This window comes from Amborella trichopoda, chromosome 11 (genome assembly GCF_054954075.1).
Source record: "Amborella trichopoda isolate Santa Cruz 75 chromosome 11, AtrichopodaSantaCruz75HAP2 v2.0, whole genome shotgun sequence".
NCBI classification, from domain to species: Eukaryota; Viridiplantae; Streptophyta; class Magnoliopsida; order Amborellales; family Amborellaceae; genus Amborella; species Amborella trichopoda.
The window spans coordinates 44,142,248-44,164,936 of record NC_142346.1 but is presented as its reverse complement, the minus strand read 5'-3'; the positions used below and the strand labels follow the sequence as shown (position 1 = coordinate 44,164,936).

Here is a 22,689-nt window from a genome sequence, read left to right as displayed (position 1 = left end):
GATCTGCATAATTATAAAGGTATTATTATACACATGTTTAGTTCTATATTTTTAACACACTAGATTGAGAAGTGTTCCACAATGTGTTCAGTTTTTTCTCCACTATTGGAGCCTGTTAGTTTAAAAAATGCAGCAAATAAGCTGCTAATTCCACTTGACCTCAATGCAGTAGATCTTGTTTTGCTTTCACTTTTGAGCATTCATTCCGCCAAAAAGTCTTGCTTTTGGTTTGCTTCAGCCCGTACTTTCATAATAAGGAGAAGCCAAAAAGGTTCAACTCTTAACTGAAAAGAGGTTACTCTGCACAATATACAATACTCCACTTCTCTCAAATTCTTCTTCCGTTTGGAAGCTAGCTTTCAGTCCACCCAAGAGAGTTGCACGGCAGCGTTTAATGTTACTCATAATAGACTTGGAGGTGGACACAAACACATAATAGACCTGGAGGTTTAATGTTACTCATAATAGACCTGGAGGTGGACACAAACACATAATAGACCTGGAGGTGGACACAAACACATCTTAAGATGCTAAAACGCTCCGCCATTTACTCAAATATCAGCCTGGAGAGGAATCTACAGTCTTTAGCCTACACAAACACATCTTAAGATGATAAAACGCTCCGCCATTTCCTCAAATCTCAGCCTGGAGAGGAATCTACAGTCTTTAGCCTATGTATACAACTGAAAATGCCCACTCTTGCCTTCTTGCTCCTCTTTTGTGTGGTTAAGAAAAGTTACCAGATATTACACCAAAGGGATATTACACAAAAGTTTATCTCAATAAGCCAATCCAACATAAACAGCAAAGAAATATGTGAAAAAAACACAATTTGAAGCTCACACACATTACAAGACTGGAAAGCCACCACCAAATGAAAACCTCACCCTCCAGAATCTTGACTCTCACTACGCGAGCTGCTGCCACTCCGAGAGTGCAGCGAAAGGCTGCTGAACATCTCGTGATCAGAAGAGCCACCAGCCCTTCTCTCCTTGAAAAACTTTTCCCTCTCCATATGCTTAGCAGGAGGGGGTGGGATCGAAACCGCAATAAGGCGAGGAGGCCCTGTGTTGATATACGGCTCATCCATATTTAATGGTGCTTTTTCCAAACTTATTGGCCTTTTTTCAGCTCCATTTAGTGGTTTTTCAGAGCACATTGGCTTTTTCTCAACTCCATTTAGCGGTGATTTTTCAGAACTTGATGGCTTCTTCTCAACATTTATTGGGGACTTCTCTAGATTTAGGGGCATGCTGTTGAGATGGCGGCTACTAGAAATGGAGTCCAGGGAGCTAGACGAGCTTCCTGAACCGTCTTCAATTGTGGGACCCATGCAGGCTTTCCCTTTACGCATTCTGCAAAGTATGAGGCAGAATTTAGTTATCATTTTGTCTGGAACTATGGCAAAATTTGAAGAAATATAAGTCAAATGGCCTTATCAGGCAATTGGAAGTAGGTACCCAAGAATTAATTGCATGTTACACAAATACTCTCTCTCTCTCATGGTGGGAAAGTATTGAAAAAAGGTAACAGATGAAGGGTGAAAACGATTTCAAGCAATTGCTACAAAAGTCAAAAAATTACATCTATAAATTCTTTGAGAAATATACTTTAAACAGAGAACAATCGAGAAGTATGTCACTGGACATATAATATGTTTGAGCGTTTGAACAATACCAACACCTCAAAAGACTCCAGTGTCTAAGTGATTAGCTAACAGTGGATGTGGATCATTTGATGAGCAAGAAGCAACCAATGTCCATTTGGTGTCATGTGCAAGAAAGATGAACAAATGGCAAACCATCTTTCCATTCAATGTGAAATCACCACCAAAAGTTGGAACCGCATGCTGAATTTATTTGGTTTTGAGCGGTTGAACCTGGGATGAATACAGGGCCTATTCAAGCACTGGATATATCTTCCATTGCCCACAGTTGGACTCTGGAGGCCAAGTATTTTTGCAGTACCATCGTTACTTGGACAGAGAAACAGTTGTTAACATTAATTCCAAATTTCCTTGTAAAGATAAGGCTAGAGCTTTGATCTTCTCATGGTCTAAAGACAAGAATTCTCGCCAATCAGTACTGGACTTGGGATAAATGCCAATAAAGATTGTAGCACAGGCCATGTAAAGGAAAAAGATGTTCAGGTAATGGACGCCATCGAAGAAAGGAAACCTGACATTGAATTTTGATTGGAGTTCAAAAGGAAATCCAGGGCTAGCTTGCATAGGAGGAATGTCTTGGACCATTTCAGAGAAATACTAATGTTTTTTACTCTAGATAACTTCCAAGGTTCGATGCAAAGGAAGCTGAAAGCACGGGTGCTACAGTTTTAACCAAGAAACCGGCATCTAGAATGGAGAAATATACAGATTGAGAAATTCTCCCAATTTAATCTCATCGGCTAGTAGGAAATTTGACTACCCACAGAGGTTAACGAACATCCTTGGAGAAATTTTTAAGTTATTCAGGGACCTGAATGTCTTTTTCCCCTCTTGAACAGGAAGACAAACGATGTTGCTGATCAATTGCGAATGATAAGCGTTCTGAATATTTTTTTGAAATCACAATTTTGTAAAGATACTAAATGACAGAGTAGAATAAGGTCCAATCTTTGTGAACATGAATCATCCATGTGATTCAGTTTTCTTATTGATGAAATATATTCACTTTTAGAAAAATCTGGAAGAACAAGAACATACCTTCGAAACAGGTGGTGTGAGTCATCATCTTCTTCTGCTTCTTCATGGTCGTAAGCAGCACCAGAGGCTGAGGGAATTGATAGGAGCGCATCATGCCTAGCAAGCACTTTCTGCAACTCGTCATTCAACTCGATTGCTTGTGAAACTAGCTTCTCGTCCCTAGTAAATACAGAAGGACCACATATTGAATACAATTACTATGTTGTGTGTGTATGTGTTTGTGTGTGTGTGTGAGAGAAAGAGAAAGAGAGAGAGAGAGGGAGAGTCTAACCAGTTATCATTTCTAAACATATTGACACATAAATGAAAGAAATCAACTCTAAGGGAAAGAAGATTATTATGATGACTCAACAATATTTCTGTATACAAGAGTAGAATTACATAAAGTACGTAGTGGAAGGCTCAAATGGACAAGGTGTAGGCCCAAAAGGACATGACTGAAAATAGTAGAAAAGATATGGACTTATGGCCGCACTGAAAGTATGACCCTTAATAGAGCAGAATGGTGGACTAGGATTCATGTAGTTGACCCCAATTAGTTGGGAACAGGCTCTTTTGATGATCATGGTGGCTCGTGTCATTGCAAAAACATTGGAAGCATTAATGATACATGACTTCCCAAAGCCTTAATCTTCTTACTACTGAATTGTGGTGAGGAATTGAAACATAGTAATTCCTTGGAATGCCTAGCCTCGTAAGGCCTGAGTGCCTGGTGGTCCTTACCGAACGATGTTCTACCTGTGTCTCGAGCTAACCTAACGGATCTATGCTCCACAGTCTATGGCAGAGACACATAATTGGCCACATCAAAGTCATTGAGCCAAGGCTTCCCATCATCCGGAAGCTTCTTTCTACATATAGTAGAGATTTTATCCTTAAACAATGGCAAGGATATAAAAATATAGATCATATCATACCCTGGGAATAAAATTTCATCATATCCTCATCCCTGCCGAAGATGCATCTTCAAAAATCCTTATGAGAAAGAGATAGAGAAACTATTAGGACATTATCTCTCTCTCTCTCTCTCTCTCTCTCTCTCTCTTCTCTTAGAGAAACTATTAGGACATTATCTCTCTCTCTCTCTCTCTCTCTCTCTCTCACACACACACACACACACACACATATGTTGGAGTTATCGCCTTTCAAGGCCTTAAATCCGAGATTCTATCATTCAATGAAAGTGAGTGAGAGAACATGATTCAATATGCTTGACGCAATAGAACCTAGAATCATATACCCAAAGTGCACGAGGCAATGAATTTGTACCGATGAGAGAGAGAAGCCATATTTTGAGGTGTGAGGGTCACCTCCAGTCAGGGGTACATTAAGAGAATATGCCTCATGGGATTGTGATTTGGCCAGATCTAAGAGAACCAAAAAGAGATTAGAACCTGAGTATATTTAAAGTAATAGCCCTGCATAAGAAAGTCATGACTCAAAGGACAAGAGTTGGAACCTTGACACTAGACAACTCTATGGCATGTGCACTCACAATCGCACAGGAAGCCAATCTACTGATGTGTTATGAACAAACTAGGAAGAGCTAGTACACATGTGCCTTGAGAGGACTCTTGTATATGAGTATTTCATATCCCTAAGGGTGCATATGTAATCTACTTATAAGTGAAAGTGTTGGAAAGTTGATCGGGTGACTTTGATAAATCCATATTATGCATCCTTGCCAGAGACTGCAAAGCATAAGCTTGTTGGGTCATTCCAAAAGAATGGACCATCGTTCTAGGACTAGTCAAGTGGAGTACTCCAATGCCTAGATCTTGACCATGAAATCTCATTTTCCCATTGTCCAATTTTATTTTGATTCCACAATAGTAATTTCAATGAAGAATGATTTGGAGAATTTTTGAAAATTTTGTGAATTTTTTGAAGAAAATGAGGATTTTGAAATTGTTCGAGTAAATTCCAAAGGAGGACAAACTAGTAGGGCCCACACGTGCCACCCAAGTGGCTGAGGGTGACATGTGGCCCTGCACATCAGCCCTAGGGTGATGACATAATCATGAAGTGGAACCCTTGTGGATTTCCTCTTCTGCCATTTGGGACATTGTTTTATGTGCTCTATAAAGTTTGAAATAAAATAATGTTTTAACTCCAGTGAATAGTATTAGTCACATGCTTAATTGCCACATGTGTGGCATTGATTCCATGTGCCTAAGGTTAAGGGTAGTCCTTGGTAATTTGATTTAAACCCTAAGTTTTTAATGGAAACCTTGATTTTCCTTTAAAGGAAACCTTGATTTTCCTACCTTCTTAAGTGGCATCATATCATTGATTGAACTCATGTGATTTTCATGGAATGGCACAAAATGATTGGATGAGCAATGTGGATTTTTTCATTTTTGAGAATTAAACAAAATCAGATTTACAAATTACCATGAGGGGTGAAAGGTGTGGCTATGTGGAACTCAAGTGATAAATTTGAAAAAATTTCTTTTTCTTTCATTAATATAGCTGGATTCCACTTACATGGGTCACAATACAATGCTGTAAATAAAAAATAAAACCCTAAATACAACCTAGGACCTTTCATTTTAATGCCAAAGCAAATAAACACTACCCAATAACAATATCCAGCCTTCCACTATGAATTTAAGTACAATATATGTTCTTGGAAAATCACAGAAAGTATGCAAATATGAATGATAAATAAATAAAAACGGTTGGGAGGACTCACTTGATCATGCCTAGGGTTACTTCCATAAGACTTGATATACCCCACACCAAATTTCCTGACTAATGGCACACTTTTATCCTTTTGATCTTGCTAGAATTTTAAAGATGGGAAGCTTTAATAGGCAAATACCTATTCATCGAGGGCTTTACCTATTTAGGGTTTGTAGGAACCCTTTAAGAAATTAAGAGCAGATTAGGGCTAGACTTGAGTACTTTATTTCTCTCTAGTCTGGGTGTACCTCTCTTTTCTTCCAAATACACCAAAAACCCTAACTGGGGTTTCAACGTGCTACCCCTTTTCTAATTTTTATGAGTAACATCACAGCTAGGAAAGAAGAGAGGGTATTGTGATCAAAATAAGAGAGAGAGAGAGAGAGAAACATTGTTTGGGGCGTGGAGAAGAGAGAGGTCTGTGTGGAGAGAGAGGGGTTCAATTGTGTCTAAATAGAAAGAATTTCTTCTCCAATTTGGATTAGAATTCCTTCTCTAGGTATGTTTATCCAATGACAAAGCTTAACCAATATGAATTTTAAAATCTAAAGAGTGAGATAGAACAAATATGAGTCATCCATCTCACAAATCAGCCATCATGATTTTGGTAGGATTAATAGGAACCTTATAATTTGAGCCAAGTCCACCTTCTCATTTAAATAGGATTATATCCAATCTAAAACTTCCTACTATCTTTTTCAAAATTTTGTAGGAAGTCAAAAAGATACCATTTATTTGGTCAACGCTACCGCCCACAATAACAAGAAACAAATCTTTCATTTTAAAACATTATCTAACTCAAAACTTTTAATTAAATAACGTCCAAATAATTAAAGAAGTGGGGCGTGCCACCCCTATGGGTCACAACTAGGCCCCAAAGGCCACATGTCCCACCCATAAGGAGTGGCACACTTGTGGAGGCTGGATCCAAGGTCCCCTCATTTGCCCTTCCTTATTTACTTAATTACATAAATACCATTTTCAAATATTTTACAGCAGAAAAAAATTTTAAAACATCTGAAAAAAAAATTAGAATTCATAGAAATATTTCTAATACCAAAAATAGAATATCAAGGAATGGACCAGTACATATGGGTCAAAATAAGTGATTATAAGGGCACTCCTCCCGACCCTATGACCACAATCCACAATTGTCTTCTCAAACCAACCCAACAAAGCCCCATGACCCACAGTCTTATGCAGATGCAGGGGCTCATGATTAACTTATCAAAGTTGGCTAAAACATAGAACATGGATTTCAGTTCCCCTCTCTTAAAAGCAAGTCTAACACCTGTCACTATAGTGCAAGGAGGACTTTCTCTACGCACAAGTACATGTATCCCTCTATTCTACGCACAAGTACATGTATCCCTCTATTGGGCATACAAGCCGTGCGGAAGTTTCTTGAGACTTTGGCCCTCGCTCTCACAGGCCTATAACTACACACAAAAGACCACACAGTTCTCTTGGCCTACAAGCATCCATGTACATCTCTTCAACCTCAACAAGAGATGATCCACTGTAAATCCTTCTCAGTAGTGTCACATGCTTAGGGTAAGGGATTTAAGACATAACCAAGGTCACAAACTGTCGAACTCTTTGTTAGTCAGCACACACACTCCCACTAAAGTGCACAATCCACTATAAATATCACTTTACATCCTCTCACAACCTTTAATGGCCACAAAACCTCAACAAGGGGCACACCCCTCTCACTTTGGTCGTTGATTTTCTAAAATATGAGATGGACAATTTTGTTATGTTAAAATGGCTTACGAGTTTTATTGAAGACTTATAAACAATGAGGCAAATTGGTAAAATCTACGGTTTAATGGGATGATAATAGTGTGAAATCATATCCCTTCATCTTGATGGCCAGATGGATGTATAGCTAGGATCATTGCCCTCTCATGTGTCATAGATGATGAGTATCAAGGGCTAAGATCATACCACTTAAGCCACGTTACCACTTGCCTATAAATATCCCCTCTTGGCTTCATTTCTAAACACGTTAACTCATTGTAAGAGACAGAAAGAGAGAAAAAAACTCCAAACCCCACTCTTGAGAGTTCTTCTTTCTTCATTTTGAGCAAGGTAGCTCACATGGCCATATGAAGTTCAACTCGCCATCCATGGTGTCTAGTCAATGAGGTAACCTTCATAGTTGTCATCTTTTCCATCCATTTTCTTGCTGTAAATATGTGAATACAGTCACCTCTTCATGAATCCATGCTTCATCCTTCATCAGTATTGAGTATCTTTTGAAACTACACACCCATACTACCTCATATGTATAGTTTGAGCTAGATTCATGCTATTTAAACACCAATTTTCCAAAGGTTTGTACCACCTGATTTCTCTGAGAATTTTGGAGTACCTTTTGATGCATAACAGCAAACATTTTATGTTCATTTGTTCATTTGAGTACTAAATTGTCAGAGTATCATCCTAGAGTCCTAGACTATTCTCTTTGAGAAACTAAACCCACATTCACTATACCATGGCTATATACTCCCAACTAATGTAAGCTGTATATACCTTGCTTTTGCCTACAGTTTTTGTCATTAAATGTTAGTCTATCTCTCACATTTTGAAGCTTATTAAGTGGTAATAAAGTGTGCATCAGCTTCCCATCAACTAAGTGGGATCAGCCCTTGTGACTTCAAGCCATCCTTACCATCAACGTTGGGGAACAAAATTAAGTCCCTAAAAGCTCTTGTGACATGGGCACAAGGGGTTCAACAATTGGCTTCCTACTGGTTCCTTGAACTTAGTTTGCTGTGATTTTGAGTTGATAAATGTTTTGTGTCATGGAGAAGTGAGTATGTAATGTTTTGAGTAAGCTTATGTTGATGTGAACAGAGTATGTGTAATCCTTGTGTATGTGAGTAAATGGTGCAGTTTGTTTCTCCATGTGTTTGTTTTTATGACTTTTGGAGTCCATAAGAGTGTTAATTTCCTATTTCTCATTGATATGAGTCTTTATAGAGTTCGTTTTGGGCTTGTAACAGTAAGCAAAAGTTGTAGGCACTCGCATGCGCTAGTATTTTATGAGAAATTTTCAAGTACATTGTTCAAGTGTAGTCAGGAACCTAGACTCTATATCACCTTCAACACACACAGACATCCCAAACGTTGTCACTCATCCAATAAAATAGATCTATATTCATATGGAGTATAGATAGTGAGAGACAAGAGGATTTTGTATCCTATTTGACCGTTATTCCTAAGAAGAGTGTAACTATAGTGGAAGTGAAGCAGCTTGAGAACTCCATGAGTATACTTAAAGAGGGCGTTCTGCGGGATTGCTGTTGGATGAGCCACGTTGACATTACAGTAGTTGCATATCAGCAGACAAAAGGACTGGCAGTCTATCAATAACTTGATCCATTCTGGAAGTATCCACACATGATAAATGTAACATACAATGCAGAATAATGCCAAAAGTAGTCCATCACCACTCAAAAAAGTGTTAGGAGTTGGTGTTGGAGAATGCATCTCATCAACTTACATGACAAGAAACCAACCCTCTACGAGTATATGGGCCACAGAAATGTAGGACATAACCCATAAGAGGACATAGAGAGTCTTTGTCTCCGGTTTACGTCAATGTGAAGTTGACCACGTGACAATTGCATTGCTAGGAAAATAAGAGTTGAAAGGATGGTATGTTTGCTCCCCTCTCATACAAAATGAAAATTTCATATTCACAATTCAAATTAAAATTCTCAACAAAACCTTTGATAGGGAAAACTATATGGACAAATATCTTTTTCTTTTTATGGCTAACATAGAGCAACAAAAGGCATGAAAAATCTGAGACAAATAAGAGAAAAAATATTGCTTGCTTTTCAATGCAAGTTTTCTACGACAAATGATTTTAAACTATTAAGTTTTCTTGCATTTGTTTTTACCTAATTTCATTTATCATGAATTGGTGCATATCAGTTTCTAAAAGAATATTTCAGATTCTACAAAAGCATACAGCCCTAAAGTTGGATTAGGATGAACCAAGCCTCAAACCATTCATTAAATAAACCCATCGCTATCACGAGAATTCATCCCAAAGAACTTACCGTGACTTCAGGACAAGATGCATGACTTGCTGCTTGTGAAATGCACATTGTTCGACAAGATCTAATGTGAACTCATCTGTTGCACCCTGCTAAATCAAAACCCCATTTTGTAAGCAAAGCCTGATAAATATGATACCCTCTATGTATGGTCCATGACAAGTGTATATACTGAGGAAATATGACTACAGTTATAGGGATCCAACCAAAAGGTGCCTATCTTATTATGACTAACAACATACAAAGTTATGTTCTTAGTATACCAATCAGGCCAATCATAACTTGATTTCAAGTTTTAACTGAAATTCAAACCAAATTTAAGTTGCCCATGAATCTTTCGTAAAATTTAACATCATAATAAATGAACTGTTTTTTATTCTTTTTTGCAAGAAATTCAGTCCAATACTCAGTCTCTTTGAAGACATCCTATAAAATTGGAAAGATACTCAGAGTCGAACATTTCCTAAATTTCACTTTAACAAACCATTTGGCTGGTTAAATTTGGGAGTCTCTGAGATTATAACTGAAGCCCAGTCAGCAATGAACACAGAGACCAAACTTTCAATTAGCCATTATATGACAGCAATGTGCCTTTGGAGAATCTTCATATTACAGGAGCAGTATCAAAGAAACCCAATTTGAGGAACCAATCATACCTCTGGCTTTTGAGAATTTATGCTGTCCAATACTTCTCTGAGAATATCCAAGACACCTCTAGCCTTCTGAAGGATACTGCAATGGGAAGATAAAGGTAAACAAATGCAGATGATTGTAATTGTCAACTACATACCAAAAGGAAAAAGAAGAATTAGATACTTTGCGTTTTGTTTGAAATTGATGAAATGTTCAAGACCATTGACATAATGAGAGAGAGAGAGAGAGAGAGAGAGAGCGAGATAAGTACTTCAAACATACTGTAAATGGTTAGAACTTAGATATATAATTTCCGTACACCATACTAAATTCCATACTACGAAAGTCACTAAAAAATTCTCTGAACACATTGATATATGTAACGACTTCCTAAATCTGACAAATGTGTCATCTTACCAATGAGTTTCTGAAAATTGGAACATAATTGATGGCATTAAAATTCATTGCTCCAGATACTTTTCAAGTTTTATTAATCTAGACGACAAATCTCTACATCTTTTACTTTTTATTTTCTTAGATTGAGTAAGAGACTAAATACATCAAACAAATAAAATGGGAATGATATGAATACCATACATACATATATGTATATAATAGCCAACAGTGAATACCTTGACTCTGAGACGCTATGACTGTTTGTTTGATGAACAATGCCATTGGAATCTGGAGCAGCTGATGCCTTGGCATGCGAATCATTTGGCTGAGCCTTTATGGTGTCTACATTTGGAGCAGCATGCTTAGGGCGTTGTTGAAATTGGACACGTGCAGACTGCCAAAGATTATGACTGGTTAATTTAATGATGGATGGATGGAATGTCTGAATAATTAGTATGCAATTAGCATTAATCTGGTCGACTTAATGAAAAGCAGTCTATTAACAACTTCCAACCAAGAAAATCCATAGTTACATTATAAGCTTGACAACTACTAGTAACAAATCCACAAGCACAAGCACAAGCACAAGGACAAGCACAAGCACAAGGCAAATGCGCCAACACTTATTGAAAGGGCTTGGTTTGATGGATATGGTTTTGTATTATATAACAAAAGTGAGATGCACTCTCTGAACGTAACACAAGATTCAATCCCCTGTAAAAACATGCATCCCACAGCCGCATACTTATACACAAAAATGTAGCAACACAGAAGTAAAATGTAGCCTTAAACAGAAGCCTTGCGCCTCTAGAACACATGTTCATGCAAAATAAATGCATAGAGAAAACCTTCACTTGAAGGATAGCCTCCCAGTAAAGAGAGCATTATGCCTTCTAGACGAAGTATTAATTACATCAACTAGAGAGAAGTCTAATGTTCAGACTTGGGAGAATGGAGGGATCAGGCAAGATGATTCAATTTCCAAACCACCTTCAGACAACAGAGCACATAAAATAGAAAACACATTTTCCACTTAATAGAGTCCTTCTTTTCATTTTATCGAGTACTGCTGCTTACAAATGCTAGTGGAGGACACATTGAAATACCAGGTTATGTTAACTGCCATTACCGGCAGCATGAAGAAGTGTTTCTTCCAAAGAGACCAACCAATTGATATTTACCAGGAAGATGTGAGTGCATGAAAAGCTGCAAGATGAATCTCAGTGTATGCAAATAAATCTCTGATGGCAATTTTCATACAGTTCTGCCAAGATAGAGGATGCAAGTTGGAGTACGAGGAAAGTAAGAGTGAACAATGATGTCCAGCTGGGAGGAGAGGGAACGGAAGGGGAAGGGGAAGGTGGAGGACATGATAACCACAGTTCTGCTTTTCTTTTTCATTCATATAAAAGCTCAAAACAACTCCTTAGTCAAATGGAAATGCTTTTGCTGAATTGGTGATCCACATACCCTTGAATTGGTTTCCTAGATCATTATTGGCATAACACTTTCCACCCAGTCTTCAAAAAAATTTTCCATCACTTCATTAGCTGAGAAGAATCTCGAAGACTTATGCTTGAGACGAACTTATTAAAAATATTAACTTCTCATACTCAGGAGATCAGTACATTTGGTTGAAGATCACAAACGATAAGTAGGTTTCTTCTACAATTGCAAACAAAGATAGTTTCCAGAAGTCTCAAAACGTAAATACACCAAAGCAATGCCAGGAACATATATTCTCTTTTATTTGCTGGTTGGAACGTTTAAGTTATTATGCTTTAGTACATTAAAGGAGACAAGTTTATCTCACATTATATGAAGCAAGCTGTACACCAAACCTCCTATCCATATGAATCCCCATTCATGTTGCCATTCATTTTATCTGGTTATAATGCCATTTTCCAATAGACTTCCCAACCATTAGTTAGTTTTGGAAATACCAATCCAATTTTCTGTTTATGATTATTCTTAGGCTTTGAGTTTCTCAATATGGGCCTTAGGTTTCCAAACACAAGGCAATAGTTTGATTTGAATAGAAGGCATACTTCTTTCACTCTACAGTACAGATATTGGAATATTCTATATGATGGATGCACTGGATGTTCCCAGGATAGGTACTTTAACAAAGGCCACCACGCATTCAATCAAGTCAGTCTATTGATTTGAATATTTAAAGACAAACCCAGTTGCTAAGCAAAGACATGAAGCAGAGGGCTGCCATATGGCTTCCACATTCAGCGTGAAAAGTCTCACGGCTGGGAATGATATCTCGATTTTCAAGATGCTCATGTAGATATATTTCATGACAATTAGGTAGTTAACCTCATTATTTATGAGGGAAAATTATCAAAATCCCCATGAGAGTTGCACTATTTATCATTTTACACATTTACCACTGTTCCAGCTCATGAACAAGTGTGTTTTCATGAGTATTTTGAAATTAAAGAAGAACAAAATGCGTGTAAAATGATAAATAGTATATCTTTCATAGGTATTTTGATATATCTCCCTTATTTTTAACTCCTTATTTCAAGACAGAATTTTCAGTTTGTAAGCATATGTAATTTAGACAATATTACATGCATCTACATAAAGGGGAACTGAAGTGCTTTTTGTGTTTCTGCCATTGTTCTGTGTAGTGCATTTCCTAAGGGGTTGAATGAGGTCAAAAATCATAATTTTTAAACACATATGAATGAAGATCAAATAGTGCACTTAATGGCATATTCTTGAAAGATATGTAGATATTGTCTCAAGTATGGAATTAGTGTTTCACTTAAGGGCATACATAGAGCTTTGAGACAGTAAAAACTATAGTTAACAAGTTTAGGAACATTTGGGGAAAAAATTGGATGAAGTATCTGAACATATTATACCTACCACCAGATCATAATATGCAGCATAATATTGAGGGAACTTTCCAGTTGGTCCACCAAGAGCAGTTTGTGTGGCATCCAAAAGAAGAAATATCTTTTCTCTTACAGGAAGATCAGACTGCATTACAAATAAAAAAAAATAGTCAAAGACTTGAAATTTTGCTAGCAATAGAAATACCGGCTAGTAACACAATATTTTCTATTTTTTGAGAAAAGCTAGCAACACAATATACAATCAAGTTAGAAAGTCAGAAGAGGAGGCAAAAAGAAATCTCAATAAATAGATAAACAAATAAAGATCACACAGAAACACAATACACGCCAACAGGAAGAATAAGCCATCAGATAGAGGTTGCAATTTACAAGTAACCAGGCTTGACCTTTTTCTTCACTATCTTAACCATCATAGGTAGAAGCCCTGTATCAATAACCTGCCGGTGTACATGTTCCCCACAATTATTCATCAACACTTCCAATAACTGCAGCAGAGATATAAGATTCAGATAATGGGTTAGAAACCTGTGCGGCTGGTGTTGTTCACAAGTTCATCTGACTCTTGTATCTTAAGTGTTTCAGGAAAGACAAAAGCAAGAAAAAAGAAATCAGTGTCTCAGGAAAGATGATGAGCAAGGAAATTGGAATTACTGGTACTGCAACCCTCTATTAAGAAAGAACAAAGCATGAATGGGATATTTCATCATGGTTAACTTATTACTGCAGAAATCGGATAACAATAATTCAACAAACCACATGGAAAAGCAAAGCAGCAATATATAAATCTAGAAAAGAATCACACATAAACAAATAAATTTTTAACAGTAGCAAAATAAGGTCCAAAATCACTATCATATCTAAGTTAATTAAATAAGACTACTTAGGGAGATGGATACCACAAGAACATTGCAGTGAATCAGTAAGGAGAAACAAAAAACTCAAACAGCCGAATGAATTGTATAAAGAGTAAGATGAATGTAGTCTTCTATTCTTTGATACATAGTCTTCTATTCTCAGTATCAAAGAACAGAAAACAGAACGCAAATCAGAGAACTAGTAAAGAAACTTATAATCTCTCATTAGAAGGGGGAGGGGGAAATCCAACATTACAAGAACTCATGGAGAAGCTGACTTCTTATACATATTCATCTTGAACAAGTGCACAGTCAAGTCAAGAGACTGGTAAAACCATTTGCTTTTGCTCGTGGACTATACAATTGTTGCTCTACCAAGCATTTGATGTACAGATCCAAGCATTCACATCCCGAACACAATGAGGCTTAAAATATGTACTACTAAAATATTCATCAGCCCTATCGGTGAGATTAGAAGCCTATTCAAAATTGGAGGGCAACCAAGGGAACTTCTGAAATAGAAAATACCACAAGGAATCAAACTCAACATTCTCACCTCAAAAAATGTAACTAAATGCATGTATATGTGTGTGTATGCATGTGTCGTATGTGTGTGTGAGAGCGAGTGTGTGTGTGTATGTGTGTGTGAGAGAGAGAGAAAGAGAGACCAAGCAGTGAGAGTATTGTAACAGTTCAGTCATTTGTCATGGTCAGAATTGGAGCTTTGAGAACTATTATGCCAAATTTCAGTTTTTAATATCGAGAAAGGACATGGCTCAGGGTAAAATGATCAATAGGGGCAAACAATAAACAAAACAAATGATTAATAGAGTCACAAATGCCCTAAGTTGAGTCATCTATGTACTTTTATGTTACTTTAGCAAATGGAAGTGAGAAGCTTGGAACCATTGCAAAGAAAATTACTGACTACAAAATATATGTTAAATATTCCTTAAGAAACAAGTAAATGGAAATAACCAACAGTACAGCCCCCGCTATTTCACCTTGCCTCTCCTCCCTCTCTATACAATTCATAGCTCATGAGCCCTCCATCCGCCCTATACAATCCATATCTCATGAGTTAGAAACACTAATCTTGATTTTTGATCGATTGCAGAAGGATCTGTGGAGGTGCATCTTCAAAAATGGCACAGTTATCTGCAAATGATCTCACATAGAGAATAGTGTATAGAGAAGAATGAAAAACATGTAAGTAATATTCAATAAAAGTTCACATAAGTATGTTGTCCACTATATCTCTCTTTTGTGTACAAATGTCACTATTTGAGTTGGTAATTGGAGAAATCTCCTGCTACTTTCAAGCTACTCATTAGCTACCGTATTAGGACGTCAATGTATTCAACATTCAAGCAACCCTATCTCCGATTGCAGACCCATCCAAAATCTGGAATCAATGCTTTGAGGAACAACTAATACCGGGCAAAATGAATAACTTCCAATGTATGTCCTGGATACTTAACCAGCTATTCCTCCACTTCGATTTTCATTTCTGCCTATATAGATTGCCCATCTATTATGCAGGATACTAGAGGTCCCAAATGCCACATGCTCTACCAGCATTAATGCATGACATATTCAAAACCTTCCTGCTACAAATATCTTCAGACCCCTCCAATCTCCCGTCCCCATTAAGCAAGATCTCCACTTGAACTTAATCCTTGTCAGATCATCTCGGTGTTTTAAAACTCAGACTCGGTCCTGGAAGTGGGCAGAGGCTGGAACCAGGCCTGAGCCATTGAGTTGGTCTCAGATGAGTCAAAAACAATGTCAAACAACCTAGGGAATCGGGGAGACTCGGTCGGTTCCCGAAGTTTCTCACTCAGACCCCCAAGTCCAAGATAGAATCTGCGAGTTTTTAAACACACGTTTTCCTTATTGGATAATTTCGACTGTGTGCCACCAGAAAGCCTAGAGGGACTGTGAGGAAAGCACTCGAAGTTAACTCTTATGAGGAAAGAGAACATCCATGAGTGAGAGAATATTCAGGAAAGCCTAGCAAGTTCATGTTAAAGAAACTAAGGGCACTGACATCAGCATCTGGACTCTAGCGATGATTAAATGATTCTCTAATTTGATAAATTTCTAAGCTAATTGTCTGGACATCATCAACTAGCCGAGAAAAAACCAGTGCAAGTTTGTACGGTCGTATGAAATTACAAAGGTATCCAGTTTCCACAATAACAAACACTTATGTGCACAAGATGAAGCATTGACAGTTGAGAAAAAGGCAAAACTATTAAATGAAAAATTTCATGGTTCAGGATGAGCAGAAAAGGTATCAAAAGATGCAATGAACATACAAGCATCAGCATCAGAAAGGTAAATCAAAGAATCCAAGAACTATTTCAAAATGTTAAGATCCAATTTCTTTTGTTATCGAAATCAAAAATCGGTTTGCATTTCCCACAACTTTGGGATAGTGAAGACTGAAACATATGTAGTAAGCACAATGGTACTCAACTACTCACCATAATGGAAAGTAGCTGGGTATTTGGATTCTTACTTCCCAACCGCTTTTTTATGGATTTGATGACAACTTTAACTTCCCTGCTTATCAAGGAACAACAAATTATCAATCAATATAGTGGCATAAATCAGGAGACTATCAACAAGAAAAGTATAACTGGACAAGGATTCCATGATAATGAAATTTGGGGAACAGTTGTAGCAGTTCATTATATCCATAGCACATAATGTATATCCTATGACAAACAAACCCTCAAAAGTAACACCAGCTTACTGACAAACATGTCCTCATCAAGTAATTTCCAAAAAAAAATATACTTCAAAAGTGTAGTTTGACTCAAGACATGAAAAAATTCAAGACGATCTCAACAGTTGAATTACAATGTGATCAGGAAATGCATAATGGGCAGCATAATTTCAAATTAATCTGAAATTTTCCATACCAAGAAGCAAGGGGAGAACCTCCATAGGGCAAGAGGATAAAGAAAAAAAGACGGAAGGTATAAACAAGAGTGACTCAAAAAAAGAATGGGAAAAAAAAAGGAGAGAAGCAATGAGAAAAGAGAGCTGGTGCCCAACAAAAAGAGATAGATGTCAAAGAGAACAGAACACAATGGATAGAGAATAGGGAGTGAAAGAATGCAAGGGAGAAAAGGTAACTCAGGTTTCCCTCTTCTTCTTCTTTTTTGGGGTAATTCAGTGGGGAATACAGGCCCCTACCTGTTTTTGAAAATGGTTAGTGATTTTTGAAGGTGTCAATAAGAATGGAAGCCACAAGGTGCAGCTGAGGTATGGGGGTGCTACCACACAGACCCCAGCCCCAGCCCCAGCCCCAGCCCCTTTCCCTTAGTTTCCCTCCTTTCTTTTATTAAGAAACCCTAGTGTTTTTTTAATGAAAGAGTGTTGCATGAGATAAAATAACTGTGGCAAAAGTACAGATTTTAGATGACAATCGACACTTCTAAAACTAAAATCCTAGATACAGGATGCTTTGTCACCATGAAAATCTGGGAAAGGGAAGGAAGTTTGCAATCGCAGATTCAATATATCTGCATACATTAATACAAGTAATGGCTAAGGGAACCACCGTATCTACAATATGCATCATAACACTAAAACACAACAAAATAGATACTTTTATCTATGAGATACATGCCTTTGGATTATTAAGGTTATAGATATATGACAATGAAAATTCAAAACTAATCACACACACGCACATGTATACACACAGATGTGTGTACTCACATCTGATCATTGATTGAAAACTAATCATTGATATCTATAAAAGGAAAAATATACCCTTCATTGCGACTGACTATCTCACAGATTTCAATGTTTTTGGCCCAATCAGGTTCCTTCAATGCCTCATTTGTAGCTAGATTGACAAGCTCAGCTGCCATATTCCCCAAATCACCCAAAGATCTCTTGGGCCGCAAAGTGAAAACCATGAGTTGTTACAGAAATGTATTGATGTGTACTCTCTATATCAACAAGAAAACAAATATAATGATTTCATCGGCCCTTTATTTGCTGCAGCAACCACCACAAGCTCTTCTCATCACATATTCGAGAAAAACATAATATAATGCGCATGCTTCTCAAGAAGAAAGGAGATGAATATTCACTAGACTGAGGAATAAACAAATAAAATATTGACAAATAAATGAAAAGCATGTCATAAAGAATTTAAAATTTTAGGTCATTGAAGATTCCGAAGATTTAACTCCCACCGGTATCTTGTCTACCTTGAATAGCTCAAACTCAGAATAGTAGATATATAACTTCATTCTAGTAAGATAAATAAATATTAACGATACAAAAACCTAATTAAATTCCGACCTATTTAACTCATATAAAACTTTGTCACCTTAACTCATAAGAAGAAAACCATGCATAATTCAAAAAAGAAAGAAGACTAAAACCATGTATAAAGGGAAAATTAAAAACATCTACAGTGCTGAATAACGTGATATTCCATTGTAAAATACTTTTTTATGAAGGTTATTAGCTATAAAGACTTGGAAGAACAAAATGCTTTCTACAGGAACTTGAACCATTTAGTCACAAAACAAAAAAAAAATTGAAGTTGCAAAATGATGGGCTTGATCATACCCCTTATAGCAACTTCAGATTGCTATTCATAATTACATACTCCGTTGAATTCATACCCCTTTACATTACAGATTTCTTTTTTCTTTCACAGGAAACTGACATCATTAATCACACAACATATACAACAAAACAAACGTCAAAACAACAACAACGAAGGAAGCAAAGAGAGACTGAAAAGTTATCTCAGAGGCAAGGGCATTCCTGTCAGCAGTGCAAAGGAGGACATGTTCAATCCCTTCTTGATTTATTTCTTCTCTTCATACGTTTCTTGGGGCAGATAAGCAGTGGTATTGGAACCTTGACACTACATTGTGGAGTCACCACCCTAACCAACCACCAAGTCAGGAGACCCAGTTCCCAACGTTCTACCCCTTTTTTTAACCAAGGTGCATGCACCACAGTCAGCCACCCATAAGATATGAGTAACCGGCTAATTCACAAACTTTCAAGTGTTTATGTATTCATGCCATTGGATGCAATCATGCAACTACCACGATTATATAGGGTGTGGTTTGGTGGTTAACAAATTCCATCGCATGGCCTCATATGGTTAATAGCTTATTATGGCTGAAAAATTCTCCAAAATGGGGGGTTCGAGAATGCCATAGTATGATGAGAGGGTGTGCGAACAATATTATCATGAACCGAGTTCCTAGGGTACTAAAAGTTTATTATGGTTGCATTTCATTCAGCAAAACAATTCTGAAGGTGGTTTATTTTGAGATGGTGAGGAAAGGAACTCACGTTCCTTTCGGCTGTTGGCGGAAGCAAAGACATCGCTTATTAGTTATGGGTCTTTCTATAATTAGTTATGGGTCTTTTCTATAATTAGGTAAGGTTATATATATTAGTTATGGGTCTTTCTATAATTGTTGAAGGACATTGGCTCAATGTTATTAAATACGCAATATTCTTGTGGAGGTGTTTGACATTTGACAAGATTTACTTTCAGTGCATGTAATGAGCGAGGGCAAACGGAGGCAGTTGTGCTTGGCCAATGGTGAGAAGAAGAATGGTTTTTTCTTCTTGACGTACCGCTATATGTACTTCACCTATTTGTGCATGCTTTTAGTTAATGAAATTTCTTTGCTAAAGAAAATAAATCTCAGTCATGGTAGCATACACTTCTAGATTAGATGGGCTCCATGGGAAAGCTACAAGTAAACAAGAATCATGCACTTTCAACAAATCGCAATCTATGAAACAGGTAATGAAGGCCTGGAGATAAGTGAAATAATAGCAAGTTAAGTTGCATTAACATCTTAATGCAAGTGAGTCAGCAGAACTGGCTTAAAGTAATCTTATGCAGGTTGGGCTAGTGCCCCTTTAAGTTAGGACGATGACACTACAAATATGTAGGAGTTATTAACAGCATTTTAGGTTTTGTAGATCCAACAAATAGTTCAAATGTCGATAGTTTCTTTGAATGGAAACAAGACTATGAAGAGATTAAACAAGACATGACAATATCATTTTGAAGAGCCATAATAATTGGTCCTTCCAACGGATGAGGCAGAAAGAGGGTGTGCAAGAACATAAATTTAATCATGTATATATGACATGAGCCAAACAAAGGATGATACACTGCCAATTGCAATGGCAAGACATGGAAAGCTGTGAATAATCTAGAAGCCAAATCAATATAATTTTAATTAAATGTAAGATAGTAAAACCATAAATTGGTGCTTAAGAAAAACCCAAAAGCTTTTGAAGTAATCGCTATCTAGCAAAAATAGACCACTTCTGTATGATGCAATCTTGATATATCCTGCAGTTAAGAATCAACAACCGCAATATCTCATTCTTATTTAAAAAATAGTAAAATTCAAATAATTCAAGGAAACAATAGTAAGTTTTGCAAAACGATAATTACTATTATAATGAAGTTGACGGTTTTATTGTGGTGTCGTCAAGTGATTAGTTGTAATTAAAAAAATTTATTTAGTTTGGATTCTCAATAATACATATAAATTTCTGTTATGGACGTGGTTAGCATGCAGCCAAGCTCGCGCAAGTAGAAATGCGGCCTTGGCAATAAATATATTTTTAAATATAATTTGATCCTAATTTTTAGAGAATATATAATCTTTAACATGGAGATCATGAATATGAAAAAAAAAAAATTGAAAACTAGAAATAATAATTATATTAAGAAAAGTTGAACACATAGTTCCAATTGTTTTTAGATGGACCACCTATTTGCATCCATCTTTAAGATGGATGCTTTATACCTCTAGACCGCATATTGTAGAAATGCGGTCCAGCCCACATGAAACAATTGCTCTTCTGTTATTCATCAGAAGAAAGCAGTTGCCATTTTTACGATAATTACTTGCTGCAATCGGAGTGAAAGCAAAGTAAATATTCTCCAGATTAGATTTGATTACCAGACAAGGGAATCCAGAGTAATAAAGTACAACGACCAACAAAATCCAATTTTTTTGACAATATCAAAATTTTCAAATTTATGATCTAGACACCCAAAAAGAGCATGTATGCCTCAATCCTTACCTATATATTCTAAATGAAAATTCTGTTGAATTTACTATAAACAAACCTTTCCAGAAGCAACTGCATTATTCAGAACAACGGATCATGAAGGCTTACAAATGCATATTGTGCATGGATATGAATTAAAATACCATAAATTACATAAAACAAACATAGATACGAGTCCTACTGGTAAGCAAACGTACTTATTCATGTGGATCTCAAAAAATTGAACACAAATCATCTCAAAGAAACCACCTCTAGATGTGCTAAGGACCCAAAAATCATCTCCCTCAAGCTTATCGATTGAATCATTTGAGCGTGAAAACAAAAAGAGAACAAACTACTATCAACTCAGATCAGACCAAAAGAAAAGGTAAACCAAAAAAAAAACACCCAAAATGCACAGATGAGCACACCCAAAATGCACAGATGAGCAAAGCCAACTAGTACTTCATCGTAAACTGCATGCACTGAAAGGAAAAGAATACAGCTCCCATAAAACACCAGATCATGGAAAATTCAACAAAGACATCACAAATTAAATCAGAACGTATCCCATTTAGCTGGAATTTTCTTAAAGCAAATCATAACTCACATGAAACTCCCGAAATCTCAGAATCAACCAGCAAAAACTAAAGAACCAGAGGGAAAAAAACCAGCAAAACACATCAAATCCGCCAGTAAAGGAGAAAGCGCAGAGCTCACCTTGAAGAGGAATAAAGCGAGAAGAGACAGTGAAAGCTCCTTCATCAAGGGAACTTTCGGCAAGTAAAGTGGACCTTTCTCAAAGTGCTAGGGTTTCTCTGCTTTTTCCTTTTGTGGTTTTCTTAATTTTTGTTCATTCTCTGGATTTATTTATTCTGGTTTTGGTGCTGAGAGAGTGGAAGTTTAGAGAGAGAAGAGAATGGAATTTTAGAGAGGGAAGAGAGTGTGAAGTAGTTAGAGGGAGCATGTAGAACTTAAAGAGACTGCAGTAGTTACAGAGAGATTTTAAAGAGAGAGAAATGAATTGACAGGGAAAGCGTGAGTGGCAGCGTAATCCAGAGCCGAATTTGCGTACTCCGGTTAAGAGATACACGCGCCGGTTGCCTCTCGTTGCTTGTTTCAGACACGTGTCATTCCAATAATACGACACGTGTCGTGGACGATAATATCCTTATAAATATTGCGGCGCCAGGGAAACGGGTTGAACAGGTCTTATTGAACCCGACCCGTTTGGACTTTCCACCCTATGGTCTTTGAGTAAAAACATTCCGCACACGCAATGATGTGGTGGGTAAAGAAGTAGAAGTAAATATCATACACAAGTGCTCTACATAATGATGCCCTATTTTTTAAAATCTTATTTATTTTTTATGGGAAAAATATATATATAT

General features: G+C 37.0%; 1 protein-coding gene across 12 annotated transcripts; it reads right to left on the bottom strand.

Annotated features, from left to right (window-relative positions):
- Positions 1-716: 716 nt before the first annotated feature.
- LOC18448354 (ENTH/VHS/GAT family protein) lies at positions 717-22,530 on the bottom strand. Of its 12 annotated transcripts, none has more exons than XM_011630272.3 (10): positions 22,019-22,530; positions 18,008-18,189; positions 16,708-16,786; positions 13,751-13,849; positions 13,375-13,488; positions 10,728-10,885; positions 10,119-10,194; positions 9,466-9,554; positions 2,705-2,863; positions 717-1,355 (listed from the first exon to the last, which is right to left on the bottom strand). In XM_011630272.3, the coding sequence occupies exons 2-10, from the start codon at positions 18,154-18,156 to the stop codon at positions 884-886; spliced, it is 1,395 nt and encodes a 464-aa protein (XP_011628574.1). In that variant the 5' UTR covers positions 18,157-18,189; positions 22,019-22,530; the 3' UTR covers positions 717-883. The 12 variants fall into 12 exon arrangements, with proteins under 12 accessions (XP_011628574.1, XP_088706830.1, XP_020531727.1 ...); XM_088850704.1 differs by having other exon boundaries at positions 9,466-9,551; XM_020676068.2 differs by having other exon boundaries at positions 9,466-9,551; positions 18,008-18,132.
- Between the last annotated feature and the right edge of the window lie 159 nt (positions 22,531-22,689).